This window comes from Endocarpon pusillum (assembly GCF_000464535.1).
Source record: "Endocarpon pusillum Z07020 unplaced genomic scaffold scaffold7306, whole genome shotgun sequence".
NCBI lineage: Eukaryota > Fungi > Ascomycota > Eurotiomycetes > Verrucariales > Verrucariaceae > Endocarpon > Endocarpon pusillum.
Window position 1 is genome coordinate 138,720 of NW_006916644.1, and position 21,141 is coordinate 159,860.

The 21,141-nt window shown below is 48.5% G+C and overlaps 6 protein-coding genes across 6 annotated transcripts; 5 read left to right on the forward strand and 1 right to left on the reverse strand.

The window, feature by feature from the left end:
• Positions 1 to 916: 916 nt before the first annotated feature.
• Positions 917 to 5,873, forward strand: EPUS_02735 (uncharacterized protein; the record flags this gene model as incomplete). The annotated part of the gene is made up of 7 exons (XM_007807863.1): positions 917 to 1,070; positions 1,121 to 1,265; positions 1,351 to 2,030; positions 2,264 to 2,479; positions 2,528 to 3,467; positions 3,514 to 3,876; positions 4,841 to 5,873. The coding sequence occupies 7 exons, from the start codon at positions 917 to 919 to the stop codon at positions 5,871 to 5,873; spliced, it is 3,531 nt and encodes a 1,176-aa protein (XP_007806054.1).
• A 4,415-nt stretch (positions 5,874 to 10,288) lies between these two features.
• EPUS_02736 (Transcription initiation factor IIA subunit 2) lies at positions 10,289 to 10,765 on the forward strand (the record flags this gene model as incomplete). Its single annotated transcript, XM_007807864.1, has 2 exons — positions 10,289 to 10,531; positions 10,619 to 10,765. 2 exons carry the CDS (start codon positions 10,289 to 10,291, stop codon positions 10,763 to 10,765), a joined length of 390 nt encoding a protein of 129 aa, XP_007806055.1.
• A 532-nt stretch (positions 10,766 to 11,297) lies between these two features.
• Positions 11,298 to 12,509, forward strand: EPUS_02737 (uncharacterized protein; the record flags this gene model as incomplete). Its single annotated transcript, XM_007807865.1, has 3 exons — positions 11,298 to 11,466; positions 11,518 to 11,563; positions 11,624 to 12,509. 3 exons carry the CDS (start codon positions 11,298 to 11,300, stop codon positions 12,507 to 12,509), a joined length of 1,101 nt encoding a protein of 366 aa, XP_007806056.1.
• A 2,552-nt stretch (positions 12,510 to 15,061) lies between these two features.
• EPUS_02738 (uncharacterized protein) lies at positions 15,062 to 16,533 on the reverse strand (the record flags this gene model as incomplete). Its single annotated transcript, XM_007807866.1, has 2 exons — positions 15,062 to 16,063; positions 16,120 to 16,533. 2 exons carry the CDS (start codon positions 16,531 to 16,533, stop codon positions 15,062 to 15,064), a joined length of 1,416 nt encoding a protein of 471 aa, XP_007806057.1.
• A 1,295-nt stretch (positions 16,534 to 17,828) lies between these two features.
• On the forward strand, positions 17,829 to 19,057 carry EPUS_02739 (uncharacterized protein; the record flags this gene model as incomplete). Its single annotated transcript, XM_007807867.1, has 3 exons — positions 17,829 to 17,912; positions 18,020 to 18,872; positions 18,918 to 19,057. The coding sequence occupies 3 exons, from the start codon at positions 17,829 to 17,831 to the stop codon at positions 19,055 to 19,057; spliced, it is 1,077 nt and encodes a 358-aa protein (XP_007806058.1).
• A 629-nt stretch (positions 19,058 to 19,686) lies between these two features.
• On the forward strand, positions 19,687 to 20,537 carry EPUS_02740 (uncharacterized protein; the record flags this gene model as incomplete). The annotated part of the gene is made up of 2 exons (XM_007807868.1): positions 19,687 to 20,123; positions 20,180 to 20,537. 2 exons carry the CDS (start codon positions 19,687 to 19,689, stop codon positions 20,535 to 20,537), a joined length of 795 nt encoding a protein of 264 aa, XP_007806059.1.
• Positions 20,538 to 21,141: the final 604 nt, after the last annotated feature.

The following is a 21,141-nucleotide window of genomic DNA, read 5'->3' on the forward strand; positions in this document are numbered from 1 at the left end:
ATTCTAAACGCGTCTGTGTGGGATATCAACTCATGCCCAGTTAGAGTGTTGAGTGGAGCTGTCCGCATTGGGGTTAGCATGTGGATCTAATCTTCGACAGGTGAAACACGTCACAACACTCGGTCCATCACATTACATCTCACTTTTCTATGCTATGCTCTAACTACACATTTTACCTGTTCCGCATCTTTTGCTAAGCGCCAACGATAACTCACACTGTTCTGGAGTGGAGATATGGACCGACTTCTGATTAGCTGATATCGTCATCAAATTCTTGATTGGGCTCAGTGCCTCGCTGCCATGTGACTCGGTAGCGAGCTTGATTTGTCCCTTTGCCCAACATTCCACCATCTGCCGTTCCTGCGGTCGAAATTAACGTTGCCTACTAGATACATCGCTAGCAACAACTATCCCCAGATCCCATTGATCATTATCGATGCAGCTGCTAACTCTCCGCATCCCTCTACTGCAACTTGATGAACCCTTTAGCGCGAAGTGCGGTGCTACTCGCATTAGCCAGCCCTGTACGACGTCACTCCACATGCTCCTGCCCTGACATCTCGTCAAAGTCTACGGAGTACACGCAAGATCTCTAAGGAAGAAATCCTCGTAATATCAGCTCCGGCTTAAGCCACTCTCACTTCCTAGCTCACATTGCGTGGGGTATGGGTATCACTAGTAGCAGTTAGGACGCGGGGACTCCACCTCCCATCCGTACCATTACCAATCGAATAGTTTCAAAGTGTTTTGGAGCCATGGGCCATCTGCCAGAGATAACCGGATTTTCGCGCTTGTTCTCTGTTTTCTTATTTCAAGTACTGTTCTTCGATGCTACGTACAAGATCAAGTCTTTCAGATTCTTCCTAGTCCTCCGCGTCAAGCAAGCCTGAAATCTCTACTTGCACTTCCTTCAAGGATGGCAACTTCTAGTGGGTTCTCCCAGTCTCCTTTTGATGTTATCGATATCCGCCGCGAAGATCTCGATGGATCTCTTCTGAAACTCATGCTCAAATGTCTCGAACCTGATGACAATGGTCCCCGAACACTGCCTACCTTAATTCTCTACGACGGTAGGTCCCATCATGTGGCTGACCGCACATTCCAACTTATATGGGAACAGAGGCTGGTCTGAAGCTCTTTGAGGAGATCACTTTTCTAGATGAGTATTACCTGACCAATGCTGAAATTCAAGCACTTGAAACACACGCGAGAGGCATTGCTCAACATCTTCCTGAGGGAAGTCGCTTGGTTGAGCTTGGAAGCGGGTATGTATGCCAGAAGTGATGGTGGTTCTGAGCACCAATGATGCATGCATTACCACCATTTGTCCGCGCTCTGATAATGGTATAGGAACTTGCGAAAGGTTGATATCCTACTGAGTGCCTTTGAGGAATCGAAGAAAGCAATCGAGTACTTTGCCCTGGATCTCTCACTACCGGAGCTTCGCCGGACTCTTTCAGCTATACCTGCAGGAACATATCACTATGTCAGATGCGCGGGGCTTCACGGCACCTATGACGATGGACTAGCATGGTTGAAGCGCACCAAGGATGCAGCAAAAGCAACTTGCGTCCTTTCACTTGGGTCCTCTATTGGCAATTTTTCTCGCAGTGACGCAGCTGAATTTCTACATCGATTTGCGGAAGTGCTAGGTCCACAAGATTCACTGCTCATTGGTCTTGATAGCTGTCAGGATGGCGATCAGATCTTCCGAGCGTATAACGACTCCAAGGGAGTGACCCAGGCTTTCTATCGGAACGGACTGACTCATGCTAATCGCTTACTGGGGTACGAAGGCTTCAAGCAAAATGAGTGGGACGTGGTGGGTAGATATGACGAACAGCTTCAAGGTCACGAGGCCCACTATCGCGCGCTTGTCGATGTTAGTATCGATAGTCTTTACATTCCGGCAGGGTCCAAGATTCATTTGGAGACGGCCTACAAATATTCTCGCGGACAAATGACCGATTTGTGGCACGCTTCAGGGCTCATTCACCAAGCTGCTTTTGGTAACCAAAAAGGTGATTACAGTATGTCACACTCCCAGGGCTATGCAATTGTCTCTTCATTCAGTTATGGCATCCCCTATGCGGGGATAGAGATCTGCAGCATTGTCAAATCGAGTAAGGGGCGAATGTAACTTGCCTGAGGAGTCGTAAATGTCTCGTTTACCCAGTCATTGTGTGATGCAACATACGATATAAGCATTTTCGTCTCGAAAATCCAATCGTCAGTGCTAACATTTCTTTCTCTAATCGAACAGATATCCATCTCCTCTCGCCTGCAGCGAAACCGTACCCCACCAAGCCTGAAGACTATGTTGCGCGTCCAGTCCCTTCGCTCAAAGACTGGCAGGGGCTTTGGGCTGCATGGGACACAGTGACCCGGGGTATGACGGCAACGGGTGAATTGTTGACCAAACCCATCAAGCTGAGAAACGACTTGATATTCTACCTTGGCCACATTCCAAGCTTCTGTGGTGCGTTATGCTGAACGTTCAATTTCTCGATAAGCTGACGACCATTAGATATACAGATCACGAAGGCTACCGGACGAAAGCACACTGAGCCAGTAGCGTACGCGGCCATTTTTGAACGCGGCGTCGATCCCGATGTCGAGAACCCAGAGCTGTGCCACAAACATAGCCATATCCCTGACACATGGCCACCATTGCTTGACATAATTCAGTACCAAGACCGAGTACGAAATCGAGTCACATCTTTGATTACTTCAGGAGAAGCTGATTCGAATCGGAATGTTGGGCGGTCACTTTGGCTTGCTTTCGAGCACGAGGTTATGCATCTAGAAACCTACCTTTACATGCTCCTGCAGAGCTCAAATATCGTACCTCCACCGGGAAGCACAACACCTGACTTCGAAGGACTTCACACAGCATCAGAAACCAATGCTGTGCCAAATCAGTGGTTCAGAATCCCAAAGCAGGAAGTCCGGATTGGCCTCCAAGACCCTGAAAACGACTCTGGCCCTGAACGTTACTTTGGTTGGGACAATGAAAAACCTCCAAGAAATGTCGTTGTTGGGGAGTTTGAGGCACAGGGGAGGCCGATCAGCAACGGTGAATATGCAAGATACTTGCAAGCGACTAACAAGACTGCGATCCCTGCTTCCTGGGCCATCACAGAATCGAGCAATAAGTGTATGAATGGTTCTGTGAATGGTAAAATTCTGAATGATGTGACAAGCAGTAACCAGAATGGTACAGATGACCTGGGCCAAAAGTTCCTAAAGGACATTTCCGTACGAACATTCTATGGACCTATACCTTTGCAATATGCTCTCCACTGGCCAGTAATGGCTTCATATGATGAGCTCGCGGCTTATGCAAAATGGTCAGATGGTCGCATTCCAACCTTGGAGGAAGCCAGAAGCATTTATTCTTATGCGGAAGCCAGCAAAAAAGGCCAAGAAGAAGAAGTCTCGAGCTCTTTGATCTCTGCTGTGAATGGGTAAAAGTCGTGCACAAACATGTCAGGCGGCGACTAACAGCTGCAGGCATCTCTCAAACGATGGGGTCGAAGAGACACCTCCACAAGGCCGTGGTCTCACCCGTCTCCCAGAGCAATCTGGGAAACAGGATATCAATGGACAAAACATATTCATCGACCTAACGGGTTGCAATGTGGGATTTCAAAACTGGACGCCGACAGCGGTCACACCACATGGCAATCGGCTCTGTGGTCAAAGTGACTTCGGTGGAGTCTGGGAATGGACCAGTTCTGTCTTGCAGAAGTGGGATGGCTTTGAACCGCAGAAAACTTATCCAGAATACACAGCTGACTTCTTCGACGGTAAACATAACATTGTCCTGGGCGGCTCCTGGGCCACTCATCCTCGCATTGCTGGCCGGAAGACTTTGTGAGTTCTGCCTTCACCCAATACTCCCAAGTCAATATTCCTGATTCTAATGACAAACAGCGTCAACTGGTATCGACGCAACTATCCTTACAACTGGGCGGGAGCGCGGCTTGTTCGCAATGTCTCAGCACATGCTTAGGCCCAGTCCTGGGATGACAGTGCTTGAAGACAAGATCTGCTTTCCTTTGTTCAAAATGCTCCGAGCAGTTTAAAGCTCCCAAAAGTTCTCTCTAGCTCCACTCCTCTAGTTTGAAATTGCCAAAAATCTTCTATGAGCAGTTGTGCATGTCTTAATGCATGCTATTCATGATGTCTGAAAAAGAGTTCTCTTGTGTGAACCGTGCAGCTTGGTGTGGATTGAGGCTGTGCATTAAATATTGTGAATGTAGCTGCACCAGAGAGCATGAGCACGTTGCAGGAACTAATACTTGTCAAGTCAGAAACTGAAAATAGTAAGTTTGGTGTTTGAAGTTCAGAAGTGTTTGGTCATGAGTTCAGAACTATAAACACACGGCTGCACCAGGATACAACCAGAATGGCTGCAGCCGTACTAATCAGTAAACAAAGGAACCCACCACCAGTCTGACCATTCCTCATCATTGGGGCACGTCCAGGTTGTGCAGTACTGCTTGATTCATATACATAGAGTCTCGGAGTGCTTGCCCCTGATGGAGCTCAATTCGATATACCGTTGGGAAGATTCGCCGGGTTTGGGTGAGCTGTATTATCTTGGTAGCCATTCAACTGTGTAACTAACCATGCGTTTGCAGAGCATTCTTGCTGGAAATGTGGGATGAAGCAGAAAAATCCTAAAGCGAAACGCACATGCTACGGGATTCATACTGAGCCCTGCGTCAATTATCACAATACCCTGTTTGCGGTAGGACGATCACATACCTGCAAAGCGTAAGGTCATTCCATGCATCTCAATCTTTTGACTTCGTCACTAACACAGAGTCCACAGTTGTATTACCAACGAAGCTTCTCATTATCAAAGGCATTTGACCATCGCCAAGTTGGTAAATCAGCTGCACAGCTTTGGTGGCGGCGACCAGAGAACACATGTTCGGAAGAAAAAGAAAAGTGTTGGGCAGAATAATGGCGACGAAAATCAGTCCATGTATGACGACCAGTCCACGCATGACGAAAGCACCATCACCGATTTATCCTCCAATGACCTAAGGACACTTGGAGAAGCGCTTGGGTACAGCTCCGACATCAACGAAAGGTCTCAGAGCCCTAGCGAAAGACGAGCTTCCAGAAAGACCATGAAAGACAAGAAGAACCAGGAAAAGGCTTTCAAGAATCAGCAAAAATTTGACTCATCTGTCACTCAAGCCCAAATCGACCGCGTTGCAAGAGTGATACATGGTGCCCAATACAACGTGGATGGAAAAGGTGGTCATCCAAGGACAGAAACAAACGATGACGGTGACATATTTAACAGGGACGATACATTCAACCCAGCGATCAAGGAACATATGTCATGGCTTCAAAGGCAGGTTAAGGTGAGCCGAACAAGGAACGGGAAAAGAGGTGCGGACGCTTTGAGAATACAGCAGGACAAAGATGCACAGAACGGGCTACCGGTACAGAAGCAAGACATAGAAGAGCTTGTTTCAGGGATCCTCGTACAACTTGGGATTCATAGTCACAAAGGCCCCCATGCAAGGTCAACACATACTGATTCCCTGGCGCCAAGAAGCAAGAAGCAAACCGTTAGCGTTGTCCTTCAGCTCCGAAAAGAGATTGCTGCAGATATCGAGAAGAGTGAGAATGAAGCCCGTGCAAGGCAACAGAGAATGGAGGGGTATTGGAGATATGTCAACGAGACGGTCACTGACAGACTGGCGAACAATGCTCAATCAGTTGACCGAGCGACGGGTATGAGACTCAAAGGGGATGCCGGACGTGGGACGTCTGCACAGAGGTTGGAGAAACTTGACCACAGGGAAGACATGGACGGCCAAGACGAAGGGCCAGAGGAGACAGGCTGATTCTTGTCTGCTTTGGGAGAATTCCATGACTTCTTAAAGTCGTCTTAGACCACAGCCATTGTTTGAAGTACATCAGTAAGCTCGGGCCTCTTGTGATGCACATCTTTCCCTCCATGTGTGTAGGAGGTTGATGTCCGTATTTGCTCTGAGTGCGGAAATGCATGACGAGGTGTGGGAGAAAGTATGTCGTATTGTAAACATTTTGGGTGAAACTATTCTCCGTATTACACAATATCGTCCTATTATTGCAACGGCCACAGAAGCTGCTGCATGCCAGGATCCCACTGGCACCTCGACACTAGCTTCTTATGCTGTCATCCAAGCGTAGAAGCTTTGGGGCTCCGATGTCGCTTACTCGACTTTGGCAGCGTGGCAGCCTCCGGAGCTTTTACACGCCGTTTCACCCTCGGAAACTCAAATAAACGAGCCGAATCTGCCACGGGCTAAATGACTCCGGTCCTACTGATTGCCTTAGGTTCCTTAACAGTTTCGATTTCATGGCAATTGGATTAGTCTTCAATCAATGAGGCCATTGAAATTGTGGGTGAAATATACCAGAATTAATCATTGCAGGTACCTTTCTGAACAGTGACAAGGGGGTTTGCTGGCTCGATTTGTCTACGGGATATTGGTTTTGAATCAGGTTAAATGCGCTTGGGAACCGAATATACAGTGCTGACAGTCTGGCTACAGCTTTAACGGGCATCTCAAACCTTCTCCAGGAGTCCAGGTGGCAAAACTATTGATACCGTCCTTAGGGACCATGCTAAATTATATCACCATCATCAGGACGAAACTGTAACCATATTCTAGCAACGGCAGGAGGCTTGATTTGTGCTAGGATCACTTTCGTTCTCTGCGGTATCAACGTCTTTTCACCAAAACTGCCATATTATCAACCTCTGAAGTTTTGCCCTAGCCACACATACCTCAATCCAATTTTCCAACACCATGTTCTTCACCCCACCTTGGCAAGGGTTGAGTCGAGTACCAGTCTGTTATATTCAGAGCTCTGTCTACACCCAGCTCAACATAACTACGTATTACTCCCTGCTACCTTAGAACACGTTGGAGAAGTATATTCTTGTTACCCAACTATCTCGGGTTTATATTGTGTATTGGGTAGCACCTAGGACGACTACGTCAAGATGATCAGGAGTATTAACAAGACTTATGCGGATTACTGAAGACTTATGGTCAACATTTTAGGTTCGAGACAGGCAATAGAACAATCCAGGTCGGCGACGGATCAAAGAGGTTCAGTGATCTGGTGGACGTTGTTAAGCGAGGTTAGTGCAGTGGTCAGGAGATGGGACGCCTTAGGATTTTGGCCTCGATGTTATGAGGATGGACTACTGCAAGCACGAACCCGTACCTTCCCTCCTTGCTCAGCTTGGAAAGCAGTTTGGCTTCTGCCTGCCAAGAGGTCATCCCTTTGTCTGAGTCACTACACACGTGATACTATGTGATACTATGGCTGACACTAACAGTGACATATCTTCTACTAACTGTCATTCTTCACTTCTTTGGCATTCAGGATCCTTCAATAGTACCCAATTTCAATTCTCTAACACGAATCAGCTTTCAGCTAGTTTCTCGCAACAACCTTGATCACAATGCTCTCCATTACCATTACCTTGCTGGCCGCGGCCGCCGCTGTCAGGTAAGAGTCAAGACACATTGCTCAGAGACATGAGAATTTGCTCACTAACACCTCATTCTCTTAAGTGCTCAAGGCATCGTCCCACCCTACATGACCTCTTTCCGGCCAGCACCCACACCCTGTCTTGGTGGTGCAAAGTCTTGCTATACCTCCACTGTCACCGGCCCAGATCCTGCGGCTCTCTGTTTATCAATTGAAGAACCCTGTGTAACTCTGTTTTGCCTCCGAGCCGAGACCGAAACGATTCCTTGCCCTAACAGATGCTGCCCCAAGACGCCTACTGTCACCAGCTACACGCCCTGCCAGACTACTTGTGTGATTGGGTGCCCGACCGTGACCGTCAGCTGCAGCAAGCTTATTGGTTGAGGATGCAGAAGCCGTGTCTTGGAACGAGGCCGAACGGAAGCCAACAGAAATGGTGACAAAGCCGTGATGGAGAAGAAAGGGGAGTGAGGTTACACAAGCCACAGAATCAGGCGAGCTGTTCCAACTCTTGCTGAGCACGGAAACTTTGCTTTTACTTTTCACTCTCTACAAGATGCTCTCATCATAAAATGTCATGTAGAAACATAGTGGAAGTGGACAGGTTAGTGACCATTAAGGTGGAAAATCAATAGTCAATCGCTTGACTGCAGCAGTCTAGAAATCCCGAATCGCTACACCAGAGATATGACTGGCTAGCCAGCCGAGCTTTGCTCCAATTTAAGCCTCTTCCATCTACCTCCACTCTGCTTGTTTCCTCGTAACTATCTGTCCGTCTGCAGGTAACTGGTCAGATTCGCCTGTCCTACCCGAGCCCACCAAGACGGGACTTTTGACCTTGCATAGATCCACAGACCTGCAGAGAGCATGCACGTGTGGACAGGACTTTTTACGTGACTAATATTGAGTTTACTGGGGCGAGGATTCGACGTATCGGTGTTGGGGGGCCCAGATCACTTCAGTATAGATCGGGGCATCGTGAATGGGATGCCAAGGTTTCCCCCTGAGTTCTAGACTTCCTGCCCCAGCTTTCAGGCACTCCATACGGAACTTTATTCACCATCACCTGGCTTATTTTGAGGGGTTGCGGTCTGCTTTCCCAGATGGTCGGTCCAAGGCTGCGGTCAAATTACTCATCCGAGGTTCTTTATCTTTATGGTCTTGGCGGACGACAGAGCAGGTTGGGTCTATCCTCGGCACGACAATGTACGGAGTATTCTTTGGGGATTTAGTTGTTAATGACAGGGAGGGTTAGATGACCGAATGTTTAGTTGAATAGTTGTCAGAGAAGTTTCCATGTATTTCAATGATACCTTTTTCTGGGCATAGAGAAAGGAATCCGATGTAATCCTGCTTTAAGCAATTCTGGCTGTCAATGCTTGTGCAGATTACGATACTATATACAAAGCTCCTTCCTTCGACCTGTCAATTATAGGAGCCATTTCATGCTCCACTGCTGGTTCGGGGAATGGAAGTGACGTTAGAACCTGCAAGCCCACACCACCCTCTCTGCATAACGTGCAAAGGCGGTATAACCGCTCTCCATAATGGTGAGTTCACTCTTGGGTGTCTCTGGTACAGGTGTTTGTGATGGATGTGTTTCCTGAGATAGCATTGGTATATCTTGTTGGCCGGTTATCGACTTGGCAGCCTTTGTAGAACGATGAGGAGGTCGAAGTTTTTGTCGACATTTGATATCCAAAGAGCAATAGAATAACTGCCGCCCTAGACTTTTTCCTTGTTGTCAATCATCATAGATGACTTTCGCATCGTCAGCGACGGCAGACGGCGCCACTCCCAGAACGATGATATTTCTCTTATGACACTGGTTGTGGAGCATCTGTTGTTGAACTCTCAATCAAGCCCTCTTCTGTATCCTTTTCAGTCGGCCACGTATATGGCGCACTTCGATTCTGGTATGTGCCCAAGGTAATGTAATTCATTGGCCAGTGACAGTCTGATGATCACCAGGTATGTAGTACCAAGACCCATCAAATCAACCTGAACATATTATCCCTCACACCACGCTTCATAGCGACAGGTTTGCCGTCTTCGAGCTCGATCCCGGCTGCTCCACCTTCGCCTGACATGCCTTCGAGCTTTTGACGAAGCTCTTCGTCGAGCTCGGCCATTGTTTTTTTATGGCTCTGCTGTTGCTTTGCGTTGTTCTGCTGATCTTGCGAGGATCGGGCAGCCGGAGAGCTCGAGTTACTTGAGGCAGAGTTTGAGGACGGTGTGGTGCTATGGAGTGGAGATGATGTGGACAGTAGTCGCTGATGACGGAGGGCCTTAAAGATTGTGGTGCGTACTGCCGTACCTCGCATACCTATAGAAAGCTGCATCCCTATGTTAGGAAGCTTTTAAATGTATAGCATTGAAGAGTGTGTTGAAAAATCTTGCAGTGTCTAAGTAGTAGGTAGTAATGATGCTTCTAAGGAAAACCGGCTGACATCATCAACCTGGTGCCGCTTGCGCTTCAGGCTAACCGCCTTTGGCTTTGAGATTCACCTGCCTGCAAGTGAGTCACACACCCTTCACATAATTTAATTGTACTCTAAACACTTTGGGCACCACTATCCCACAAAGAATCACTTCACTTCGAGTCACAATTTCATTGTGACTCTCTTTCGCGTCTGCCGAAATGGCCGCCGCACCTGGTGTAGTGAACGAGCTATATCGTACAAGTGGGTGAGTCAACTTCTATATAATCCTGCTTAACAGCCTGCGATCGCCTTCTTTCTGTCTTCATACTGTGCTGTAAATCTCCAAAATGGCCCGAGCATCAAAGAGACAGCGAAAAGACAAGGTCCCCGAAGTACCTACTATCGTACCATGGCATGATCTAATGCCTAGTGCGAATATCAGTATCGGCGCCTCCTTGATGGATACTATCGACGACCTGATCAACGAAGGTCACATCGAGCCACAGCTTGCCATGAAGATTCTAGGCAACTTTGACAAGATTGTCCAGGAAGTGCTGGCGGACAAGGTGAAGGCCAGGTTGACTTTCAAGGTATGTTTACACCTGAAGGCGTCCAATGCATGAAGCAGACTGCGAAACTCCTGAAGACCATGATTACTGATGACTGCAATGTTACAGGGCCATCTCGATACCTACCGATTCTGTGACGAGGTCTGGACATTTCTATTGAAGGATGTCAACTTCAAGCTCGATGGGAGTACGACTCTGCATTCGGAGAAGGTCAAGATTGTGAGCATGGCGGCGAAGAAGCCGGATGAGAAATGAATGAAATATGGACATGGCCGTTCCTGCTTCCTCTTCTGTTGCAAACTAGGCGCATCTTGAGTGGTATGAATGATGAAACTGTGTTTGATGGCTTGAGCTAAGGGAAGACGACTCTCACAAGGGTCTCTAGAATTTGCATAGCGAGGGCGTTGTTAAGCTGGATAAGGCCAGGGCTCAAGCACAAGGTCTTCGATGTGATACCCAAAATTGAGATTCTAGAATACAAATCAAAAATTTCCAACTGCCATTCCATCATTTCTCTGGCCTGGGCATGACCATTTAAAGTTTGCCTTCCCTCTCATAAAATGTAAAGTGCCTCTATCGCTGAGCAGACCCAGGTCTGAGGATATATATAAGCATAGCGAAACATCTATCTGCATTGCACCCTGTCGAGCATTTTGAATAACTTCTAACAAAGCGGAAACTCACAGGCAGCAATGAGACTTAAGCGCGTTAGCTATGCAAGAGGGATCAGGCAATATCCTCCATGACCATAGCTTACATCCTCAATCCCTTTTCTTATTCTGGTGACATGCCGCGCAAACTCCCTTGGGCAACGAAGGATACTCCGGTTCCCAAAGAGAAGAGGCCACGCCCAGTGTCAAGGAAGCGCGAAGCGTCTTCGTCTGACCCCGAACAAGTCGCCAGGATGAAGACCAGCTCTTCTACGCCTCTGAAGACCATCAAGAAACGAGTAAGCTGTATGGGCACCCTCTAGCCACGTGCATACAGTTACTAACTAGATATCATAGCTCGAACACCCTCGACGTCGCCTCCGCCGGGTCCGCCGAACGAAGAGTATGCCGCATAGAACATGCAGGCGTATGGATACCCTTGTTGACCGAAGATTTTTTCTAGGTACATGATGGAGGGTTACGACCATGACGATATCTACATCATGGTGGAAGACGAATTTCACTCGGTCGCCCAAACTTTTACGCAACATCTTCACCACGCCGAGTACCAGCGCCTGAAGAAGAAAGCTAGAGATGCAGCCCCTCCAACATTTCAGCCAACGGATCAAATGAGAACAGAGGTCAAGAAGAAACTTGAGGCTAGAGCTCTACACGCAAAGCAGAAGGATGCCGTTAGGAACATCACAACCGGCATCAACTTGTCGGCAGAAGAAGATGAGGAGCAAGACGACGACCCTTGGCTGGGAACGAGTCTGGCAGGACTTATGACTGATGCAAATGTTCAGAAGAGAACAGCATTGGTGGGCTTAGAGAAGATGCAAAGCACGACAAGAGCGGCAAAGGGATTTGGAAGGGGGATGGGCGACAGCCCACCAAGCCGGGAAGGGAAAGTGAGTGTCTTGGATATCTTCGCAGGGCAGAAGAAGGACAAGGAGAATGCTACCAATGAGCAGGAGCGCGAAAGAATCGAGAAGGACCCGAACCATTCCCGCAGAGTGCAAGCCACTGCTTCGATAGTTAGGCCTCAAGAGAGCTCTCGCAACGAAGAACTAAGCATCAGTCGCGAGGCAGACCCAAACTCAACACGGGGTTTGACTAAAACCACCAAGCCGCCATCTATAAAGAATGCCGCTGATTCAACATCTCATCCCCGCTTTCGAGAACCTTCTATAGCTACCCGAAAACTATTCGATGAGTTTGACGACTTCGACCACACTGCTAGTGTTACCAAGAGACCCAGAGCGTCACCATCACGAAAGGACCACAAGCGGAAGCAGACGAACGACCGAAAATTGCAGATGAATGACATTCCAACTTTTCTGGTATGACGCAGAGGTGTTGAACGTCCTGTCCTGTGTTCTAAAGCTGTCCAAGTGTCTCGGCAGTGTCTTCAGGCCTTTCAAGAGCAGCGACGCTGGACTGTTGCCGTAAGCTCGGTTCGGCACCTAATACTCGTCACCTTCGAAAGGATTTGCCTCTCCAATCGTGCCAATGCTAGAAGAGATTTTTCTAGCATGCCGCTTCACTTTTTCCATCTTTGAACCTTTGTGCATATTATGGGCGTCTTCTCGGGCTTGCAGGACAAGGAGTTGGTTTCTTTCCTTTTCGTTAGCATTGGGGAACAACACAGCTTGGATAGCCGGGATGAATGGGATGGTGTCGTCTCACCCAGCAGCGTCCGACCCTAGAGTTAGCTCTTCTCGGCGGAAGTTCGTGGGTGGGCCCTGGGAATCCTGTTCAGACGCATTGCCACGGGCAACGACAGAGAACAGACTCACGATGCAAAGATTGTGGGTATCAGTTGAAGTGCGAGAGCCACGAGCACCATTGAATCTGCTCTTCAACCATCGACTGCCACGTTGTGCCGTGGTTTTGACCTTTACGATGGCTGCCATAGGAAGCTGTCCACGCTGATCCATGATTCAAATTGCAGATGGCAATGACGATTGATCGATGACCGAGACAACGCGTGATGTATGCCGGGAGGGATGAGATATGAAATGATCGTTGTGCTCTCACTCAATCGAATGGACCGTGGCGAGTCTTCCTACAAGAGATTTTGGTAAAATGGGACTCAAATCAGAAGACTGGAATAATGCACGCTTGCTTGCTTTTTGGCTAAATGCTCAAACGAGAAGACCGACAGCAGAAAACGCTACAACAGCAGAAGAATAGAAGTAGGAGAGACACTCTCTGTTGCCCGGGGGGCGTTTAGGAAGCGTTGCAATTTGGAACTGAAGAAAGGGAAGTTGGACAGGATACGACGGAGATTATAGAATTTGAAACAGCATTCACAGCCAGCTGTATCAGGGAAACAAGTCTCCGAGCTTCCCACGTGGCCGTCCGTTGCTCAATTTCCGCAGATCAAATTACGCGTGCAACGCTCTTTTTCTTATGTGCTTCACCAGCTTCCCGCCCTCACACCATACCAGCCCTCGAGCAAGGGATGCCAAGACCACCCCGTATATGCCCCGGAAGGACAGCGACAACTCTTCTTCTTCATCAACAACCATCATCGTCATCGTCAAAGGCCGTCCCTGTGTACCACAAATCTCCTCCATCCGCGTTGTTAGTTACACGAAACTCAAAACCCGACTTGCTCGAACCGCGTACCTGGGTCACGTCACCTTTTTTTCTTTCGCGTCTGACACCTCCTCCTTGAATTGGAATGTGGCCAGTATCACCCCGCCTCCTCATCACATTCCCCTCCACTCAACGGGTTCGTCATTTCATCATTTTTCAGGGCCGCAAGGGGAGCTCGAGCCCCAATTTTTTAAAACCTGGCCAGATGTGGTTTCAGGATAGATGAGAAAAAAAGTTTATGAACCCTATTCTTCCTCGTCTTAGCTTCTTCCCCCCCCCTCCAGATCGGTGAGGTCAGGGCGGATAGGATGGAAAAGTAGTAGGAGACCAGGCGGGGATGGGCAATCCTTCTCACCTTCTTCACCCAACTCATCCGCGTCGGGTCGGGATTTGCAACACAGGAGAAGAGAGGAATTTGATGAGGAAGGGCTAGGCGTGGTCAAATCAGCACCGGAAATAAACCCCATGACACAATTGTACAGAATGTACATATGTACAATCCAGGTAGAATTTATTTGATGTGAATCACTGAGGTCGAGATATCTACCACGGCAGGCCCCAGGGGTGAGAGGCGAAGCGGCGATTTATGTGTCGTGTATATATGCATTCAAGTATTTTTATTTATTTCATTAGGTTCCCAAAACTTCCAACCTCAAATCAGAAAATCTTTTCTTCACTCGCTTCCTTCTTTCTATGCGAATCTGCTCAGGCTCAGGCTTTCGCTCCCAGTTTCGCCTCGATGCGAGATGTGTCGCTTGTCACTTCTCAGTTACTTATTTTGGGAGGTATTATTAAGCTATGCTATCAGAAGATGGAGAAAACAACGACGAGGTCCGGTCTGGCGATGGGTTTGGTGTTGTTCACCGGGGTGGGGGGTTTTCTAATAATGGGGGAAGGGGAAAATGAGATATGCTGCGATAGCTTCACTATTTTTGATGAGACGACGACCTCTCTACCAGAAAGGCAGTATATATGTTTCGCTGATAGCCCTATTGAGGCGCCGATTTGTTTCTATTTGGCCAACTTTTTTGGCTCGCTCGGTGTGCATCAGTGTCGTAAGATATAATCGGCAACGGACCTTGCTGAAACAGAATCCATGGATTGTACATCCTCTCCCTTTACGCCCACTGTTCAGTCTGCTGCTACCAGGAGCTGTGGGTGACGACCTCCTTTGCACCGTTATCCCTGACTTATGCCGCGTAATAAGCCGATCCGGAGATCATTTCATACCCTCATAAAATCCAAAGCCTGTCCCCATCATCCCCCCACTTTGTTGCAGCCGCACTCTTCCCCTTCGTCACCTCCCTGGATAATCCTTTAAGTGAAAGCTCTTAAGCTTGACAAACTGCTCAAAGCCAAACCGACTCAACGTGACCCCTTTGCCGCTATCCTTCCAACCCGTCCACGCCAGATCGGGACTCGGAAAATCCGATCTATTGACAAACACCGTGCCGGCCTCCACTTTTCCCGCCAACTCCTCTCCTACACCTACATCTTTGGTCCATATCGACGCGGTCAGTCCGAACTGAGAATCATTCATGTATTTGACGGCGGCAGTGTCGGAGGGGACGGACATGATGGGGATGACGGGGCCAAAAGTCTCATCCTGCATGATGGACATTGAGTGGTTGACGTGAGTGAGGAGGGTGGGTTTGATGAAGTTTCCTTGTTGGGGTAGGTTCTCGAATGAGGAGTTTGGGGGGGTTTCGTCTTTGGCACCCGCTTTTAGGGCTTCATCGATCTGGGAGCGGATTGTTTCTTTTGCACGAGTTGAGATGACCGGGCCGATTTGGGTGGATTTGTCCATGGGATCGCCGACTTTGTATTTGGAGAGAGTGGCTTTGCAGGCGTTAATAAAGGGTTCATAGATGTCGTTATGGACGTAGACTCGCTCAATGGCGCAACAGGATTGACCCGAGTTGAAGATTGCGCCATCAATTATTTCTGAGGCCGCCCAATGGGGTTCGACATCTGGTCGGACGTATGCCGGGTCTTTGCCGCCAAGTTCGAGACCGACATTGACGATTCGGTCCGCCGCTGCTTTTTGGACAGCGAGGCCACCTGCAACCGAGCCTGTGAAGCAGATGTGATTGATTTGTGGGGAGCGGACTATCAATTCAACATGAGATGGAGAACCGCAATGAAAGTACTGCAGTACGTTCTTGGGGAGACCGGCTTCGGTGAAGATTTCTGACATGTGTTCAACGATAGTAGGGGTTTGTGGTGAAGGTTTGAGAATTACAGTATTGCCAGCAAGAAGGGCGGGAAGAAGGGAGTTGATAAGAATAAGATAGGGATACTAAAGACGTGGTCAGCATGGACATGGACAGAAAGAAGAAGCCAAGGGCAACTGACGTTCCACGCAAAGATAATCAGCACGACACCGACTGGTTCTCTTCTGATGAACCTCCTGAACCCTTTTTCCGGATCTCCCGGTACATCCTCTGACAATACCTCCCCGGCTATTCTGTTCAAGTACTGGCCTCGCTTGACGGTTGTATCAATCTCAATCCCTGTGTACGCTATTGGCCTGCCCATTTGCTCCGTCAATTCCTTAGCCAATACATCTTTCCTTCGTGATAATAGATCTAATGCTTTGGCCACCACTTCTTGCCGGCTTCCAAGGGTAGGATGGGATTTGCGATACGACGCAAATGCTTCCTGACCGATAGCTGGAAGACGTTCAATCTCCTGTGGAGGGAGAGCTTGACGGGTGATAACAGCAGAGTTGGTGGTAGGAGATATCGTAGACAGCGTTTCGAGTGACATTGTGGCCGCAGTCCAGTCTTAAGGTAGAGAAGAATTTGACGACGCAGAGGTTCCTGCTATTGTACTTGAGCAGGCATTCGTGTATTTCCCAGTCATACGAACAATGCGTAGGTAGAGGCTAAGGTCATGCAGCATTCGTACCGACAGATCCACTCATCTATCGTATGGAAGGAAGATGTTTCCCGAAGGTAGGAGACCAATAGAGCCTTCTTATTTACTGCGGGACGCCAGGTCAAGTACGCTGGTCATTACTTACTTGAGAAGCCAATGGTAGCCGAGTGATGTTTGATATTTAATCTGGACTTCAGGATAGTCAAGGTCAGGGTGATGATATTGGTAAGTAAGCAAAGTCAAATATCAAATATCAAAACGAGCAGATCTATGCCAGCTAACTATACTGTAAAATGTCACAACAACTTCATATAATAAGTAATAATCTTCTGAAGGGGCTCTCACAGGATATCCTTTTGGGACACGCTTCTGGAGCATCATCTTCTTGAGATATCCTCTTACAGCACCCTCCTAAGACACTCTTGGGACATCTTTCTAGGGGTCCCCTCGCCTTTTACAACGTTCTCCAAGGACACCCTCTCTTAGACATCTTCTAAAGTGTCCTCTTAGGTTAGAATAGCCTCTTATTACCACCCTTATGCCAACATCATCCCAGAAGAAGGTTTCTTAACTCGATGTTCGATTGGTGGCATCCAGTTCAGCTGACTCATGCTTCAGAAGGCACTTTATCTCACCGCTAGCATCATGGATAACCATCTTTCGCCCATGACCACCCTCAAGTTCCTCAAGGCCGAATGACTTGCCTGGCAGCCTAATGTTTCCATGTCATTCTTGGTTTATGAGTAGCTTCAGCTTAAACCTTGAGGATCTTTGATCTTCAGGGTCTAACACTTGCAGAACACCACAATGCAGTAGACGACCATCTTTTGGGAAGAGATGTGGGCCTCCAAAACCGCGAATGGCCACTGTTGTTCAGTAGTGCATACTACGTAGGATATATGCGTACCCCTCATGGTGAGGGGGCTCTCTGTCCCATCCCCGCACTCACCACATTTGCAAACCGAGCACTCGCTGGCAAATATACGTAGTACGAGGTCGTCAAGGGTTCGGAAGAGCTTTCCAATTGCCTCACATGTTCGCAAGTGCAACAACCGGGTCACCAAGTCTGTCGTTTGGTTCAACAAAGTAAGCGGTATTTCGATTCCTTTGGACCAACATTCGTATCAGCCAGAGAGTTCCCTCCACAACTTTCTCTGCGGCTGCGTAGCGACCTTTGCATGAAGATGAAAGCTGTACGGTTCCACGGACAGAAAGATATCAGGCTAGAAGAGGTGGAAGAGCCAGAATGTGGACGAGGACAGATCAAGGTCTGTAGAACTTTCATGGTTCTGTGCATAGCTGCCGCTTAGAAAATATCGAGGCAAATTGTTATTAATGCCACTAGCCCATCAATCTTAACAGTGATTCTTTATAGATCAAGCCCGCATTTTGCGGCATCTGCGGCACAGATCTCCATGAGTACCTTGGCGGAGCAAACCTGATCCCCAAAGACACACCGCATCCTATCACCAACGAGACCCTGCCGCTTGCTCTCGGCCACGAATTCTCCGGCATAGTCGAAGAGGTTGGGGACGAAGTGCAGGGTTTCAAAGCTGGTGACCGAGTCTGTGTTCAACCCACAATCTATGATGGTGAATGCCTCTCTTGCAGACGCGGTCTAGTCAACTGCTGTGACAAGAATGGTTTCGTTGGTCTTAGCGGATGGGGTGGTGGGATGAGCGAGCATATTGTGCTGCCTCAAGATTCAGTCAAGAAGTTGCCGGATAATATTAGCCTGGAAGTTGGAGCTTTAGTGGAACCTTTAGCTGTGGCATGGCATGCCCTATCTATCTCGCCATATAAGCCAGGCGATCGGGTGCTTGTCCTTGGTGGAGGTCCGATAGGTCTCGCTGTTGTCCAAGTGCTGAAAGCACGAGGATGTGATAGTATCATTTTATCGGAAATATCCCCTCGACGAAGGCAATATGCCAAAGAATTTGGCGCTCACCATGTGATCGATCCAACCAAAGACGACGTTGTGGCCGAGGTCACCAAGTTGACCCACGGTGAAGGGGTAGAAATCGCATTTGATGCGGCTGGTGTTCAGGTTGGCGTTGACAGTGCGATGCTTGTAATCAAAGCACGTGGAACGCTGGTCAACATCGCGGTATGGGAGAAGAGAGCAACACTGAACATTAATCAGCTTGTCTTCCGAGAAAGGGCATATATTGGGACTGCATGTTATGCACTAGGTGATTTTGAGCTGGTCATTGATGCAATCAGCACAGGTAAGTGATTTGCATAGAATATGGAATGGCCGCTGACAAGGATAGGAAAATTGACTCCTGAAGCGATGATTACAAGGAAGATCAAGTTGGATGAAGTTGAAGAGAAGGGTTTCAATGCCCTCATCAATGACAAGGATAATCATGTCAAAATACTGGTTGATATTGGAGCCTCTACCTCACAATAGAGTGCTCCACCAGGGACTCAAGGCTCTCTGGGAGGGGGGATATTGACCAAAAGGAAGATGACTGGCTCGGGAACGAATAGCGGTATGCAAGTCTTGCCAGCTCTGATGGTTCGATGGGAAATAGCAGATCAAACAAGGAAATAGAAGAAAATGATCTCGATCGAGTTTTGATGCCAAGGTCCACGCAGAGATTCTACTACTAACTAGTACTAGTACTAGTAACTTAAGTTCACTGTGCGTCATAGCACGGCCCGAGCTCTTTCTCAGCCACAACCAAGACACGTTTAATTGGAATCATCCAAGCTCCAAGGCCTTGGTACCCCCCAAGATTTGGGCTATTCCAAGGCACGGCGCAGGCCATGGCACCTAAGTTTTCTTGGTTGTGCTACTACTGCTGCCCCCACAATTTAGGGTTGAAGTGCTGATGTACAAGCCACACCATCAACGTCAACGTCACCGGATCCGACTTCCACCACCTGATTCTGGTTTTTGGATAACTACAAGTTACACTGATTCCTCACTTCCTGTGCTAGCCATCGGCATTCATCTCAGAAATACACTCTACGCTCGCGACGAGATCGACTGTCTTCATCTTGCACCTCGCTCCGTCCTAGTGATCATTCTTCAAGATGGCCATCGGGGGCGCCTTGCTGCGCATCTCGCAGACACTTATCCGCGCACTGCAACTATGTTGTGCTATCGTCGCCTGTGGTGTCTTCGCATACTTCCTCGCAATCCTCGCCCAACGCGATCTTCCTGTCGCTACCTATGTCCGAGCTGTTACTGGCATGTCTGGAGCTGCCATCATCTACACCGCATTCGCTGTTCTCTTGACACTCTGCTTCGCTGGAGTGGCATTCCTTGGCTATCTCGCCATCTTCCTTGACATCTGCTTTATTGGCTGTTTTGCCGCCATCGCATATTTCAGCAGAGGAGGAGCGAGAGGCTGTTCCGCTAATGTCGACACGCCCTTGGGCAATGGCCCCTCGGATTCCGGAGCTTCACCCAGACTCGGCACTGCATGCAGACTCAACACTGCAGTTTTCGCCGTCTCGATCTTTGCTATGTGAGTAAAAATTCGATAGATCTAAGATTTACAACATCACTGATCAACATTTGCAGACTCCTCTTCATCCTGTCTGCCATCCTACAGTTCCTGATGATCCGCAACCACAAGAAAGAAAAGCGCTACGGCCCTTCCCCATCCAACAACTACACCTCTGGCCCCGGCAAGACGCCATTCTGGAAGCGTAACCGCAACAAGCGTGCTACACGAGATGCTGAGTTGGCAACTGCTCCAGGCACAACCGGTTACGGCAGACCAAGCCACGAGACAGGTTTCACCGATACCACCATGGTCGGTGGTGTTCCAGAGCCCAAGTATGGTCAGCCTGGCTATGGACAACCGCATGGACAGACGGCACACGCAGCATCGACCAACTATTATCAGGGTCAGAGCAACGCTGCGACCAATTACTAGGGTTTAGCGGGTGGATTCTGACAACTCGCTTGCAAGAGGCGGCGCTGGGTGATGCAGATAGCATAGTTGATCAAGCTTAGCTAGGGCTGATGGCGATCTCCCTCGAAATTGCATTTACGGGAAACATGAAAATTGGGACTCCATTCAATATGGTGCTTTCTCGGTGTACATTATGGGCTCACATGGACGCATATCAAACAAGTTGCTATCACCGTTACTGTCACTCTTCTATTCCATGCCCATTATGAAAGAACTTTGCATGATTAACGTACCTCATCGACTGTGACACCTAGCGCCGGGATTCCAGCCTGTAGTGCACATTGGTTCTCAGCAATCATCAATTGGTGGTGGGTTGGTTGCCCGCTCGAGTCTCCCAGGCCTTTCCTTCCTAGGAACCCGTACCATCCACCCATCACTCACAATGAAGACTTTCATTTAAAAAGCTCCTTCAAAGCAAAGCGGCTGTTCATTGAACCGATAAATTCCTGACCTCCAAACCCATCATCCCATCACCATCATCAGTATCACACTGTATTCAGTACTCACTACTCATCCCTTCTTCCTCCCCTTCCCCTTCCCCTTCTCCTTTCCCTTGCCCTCCCCC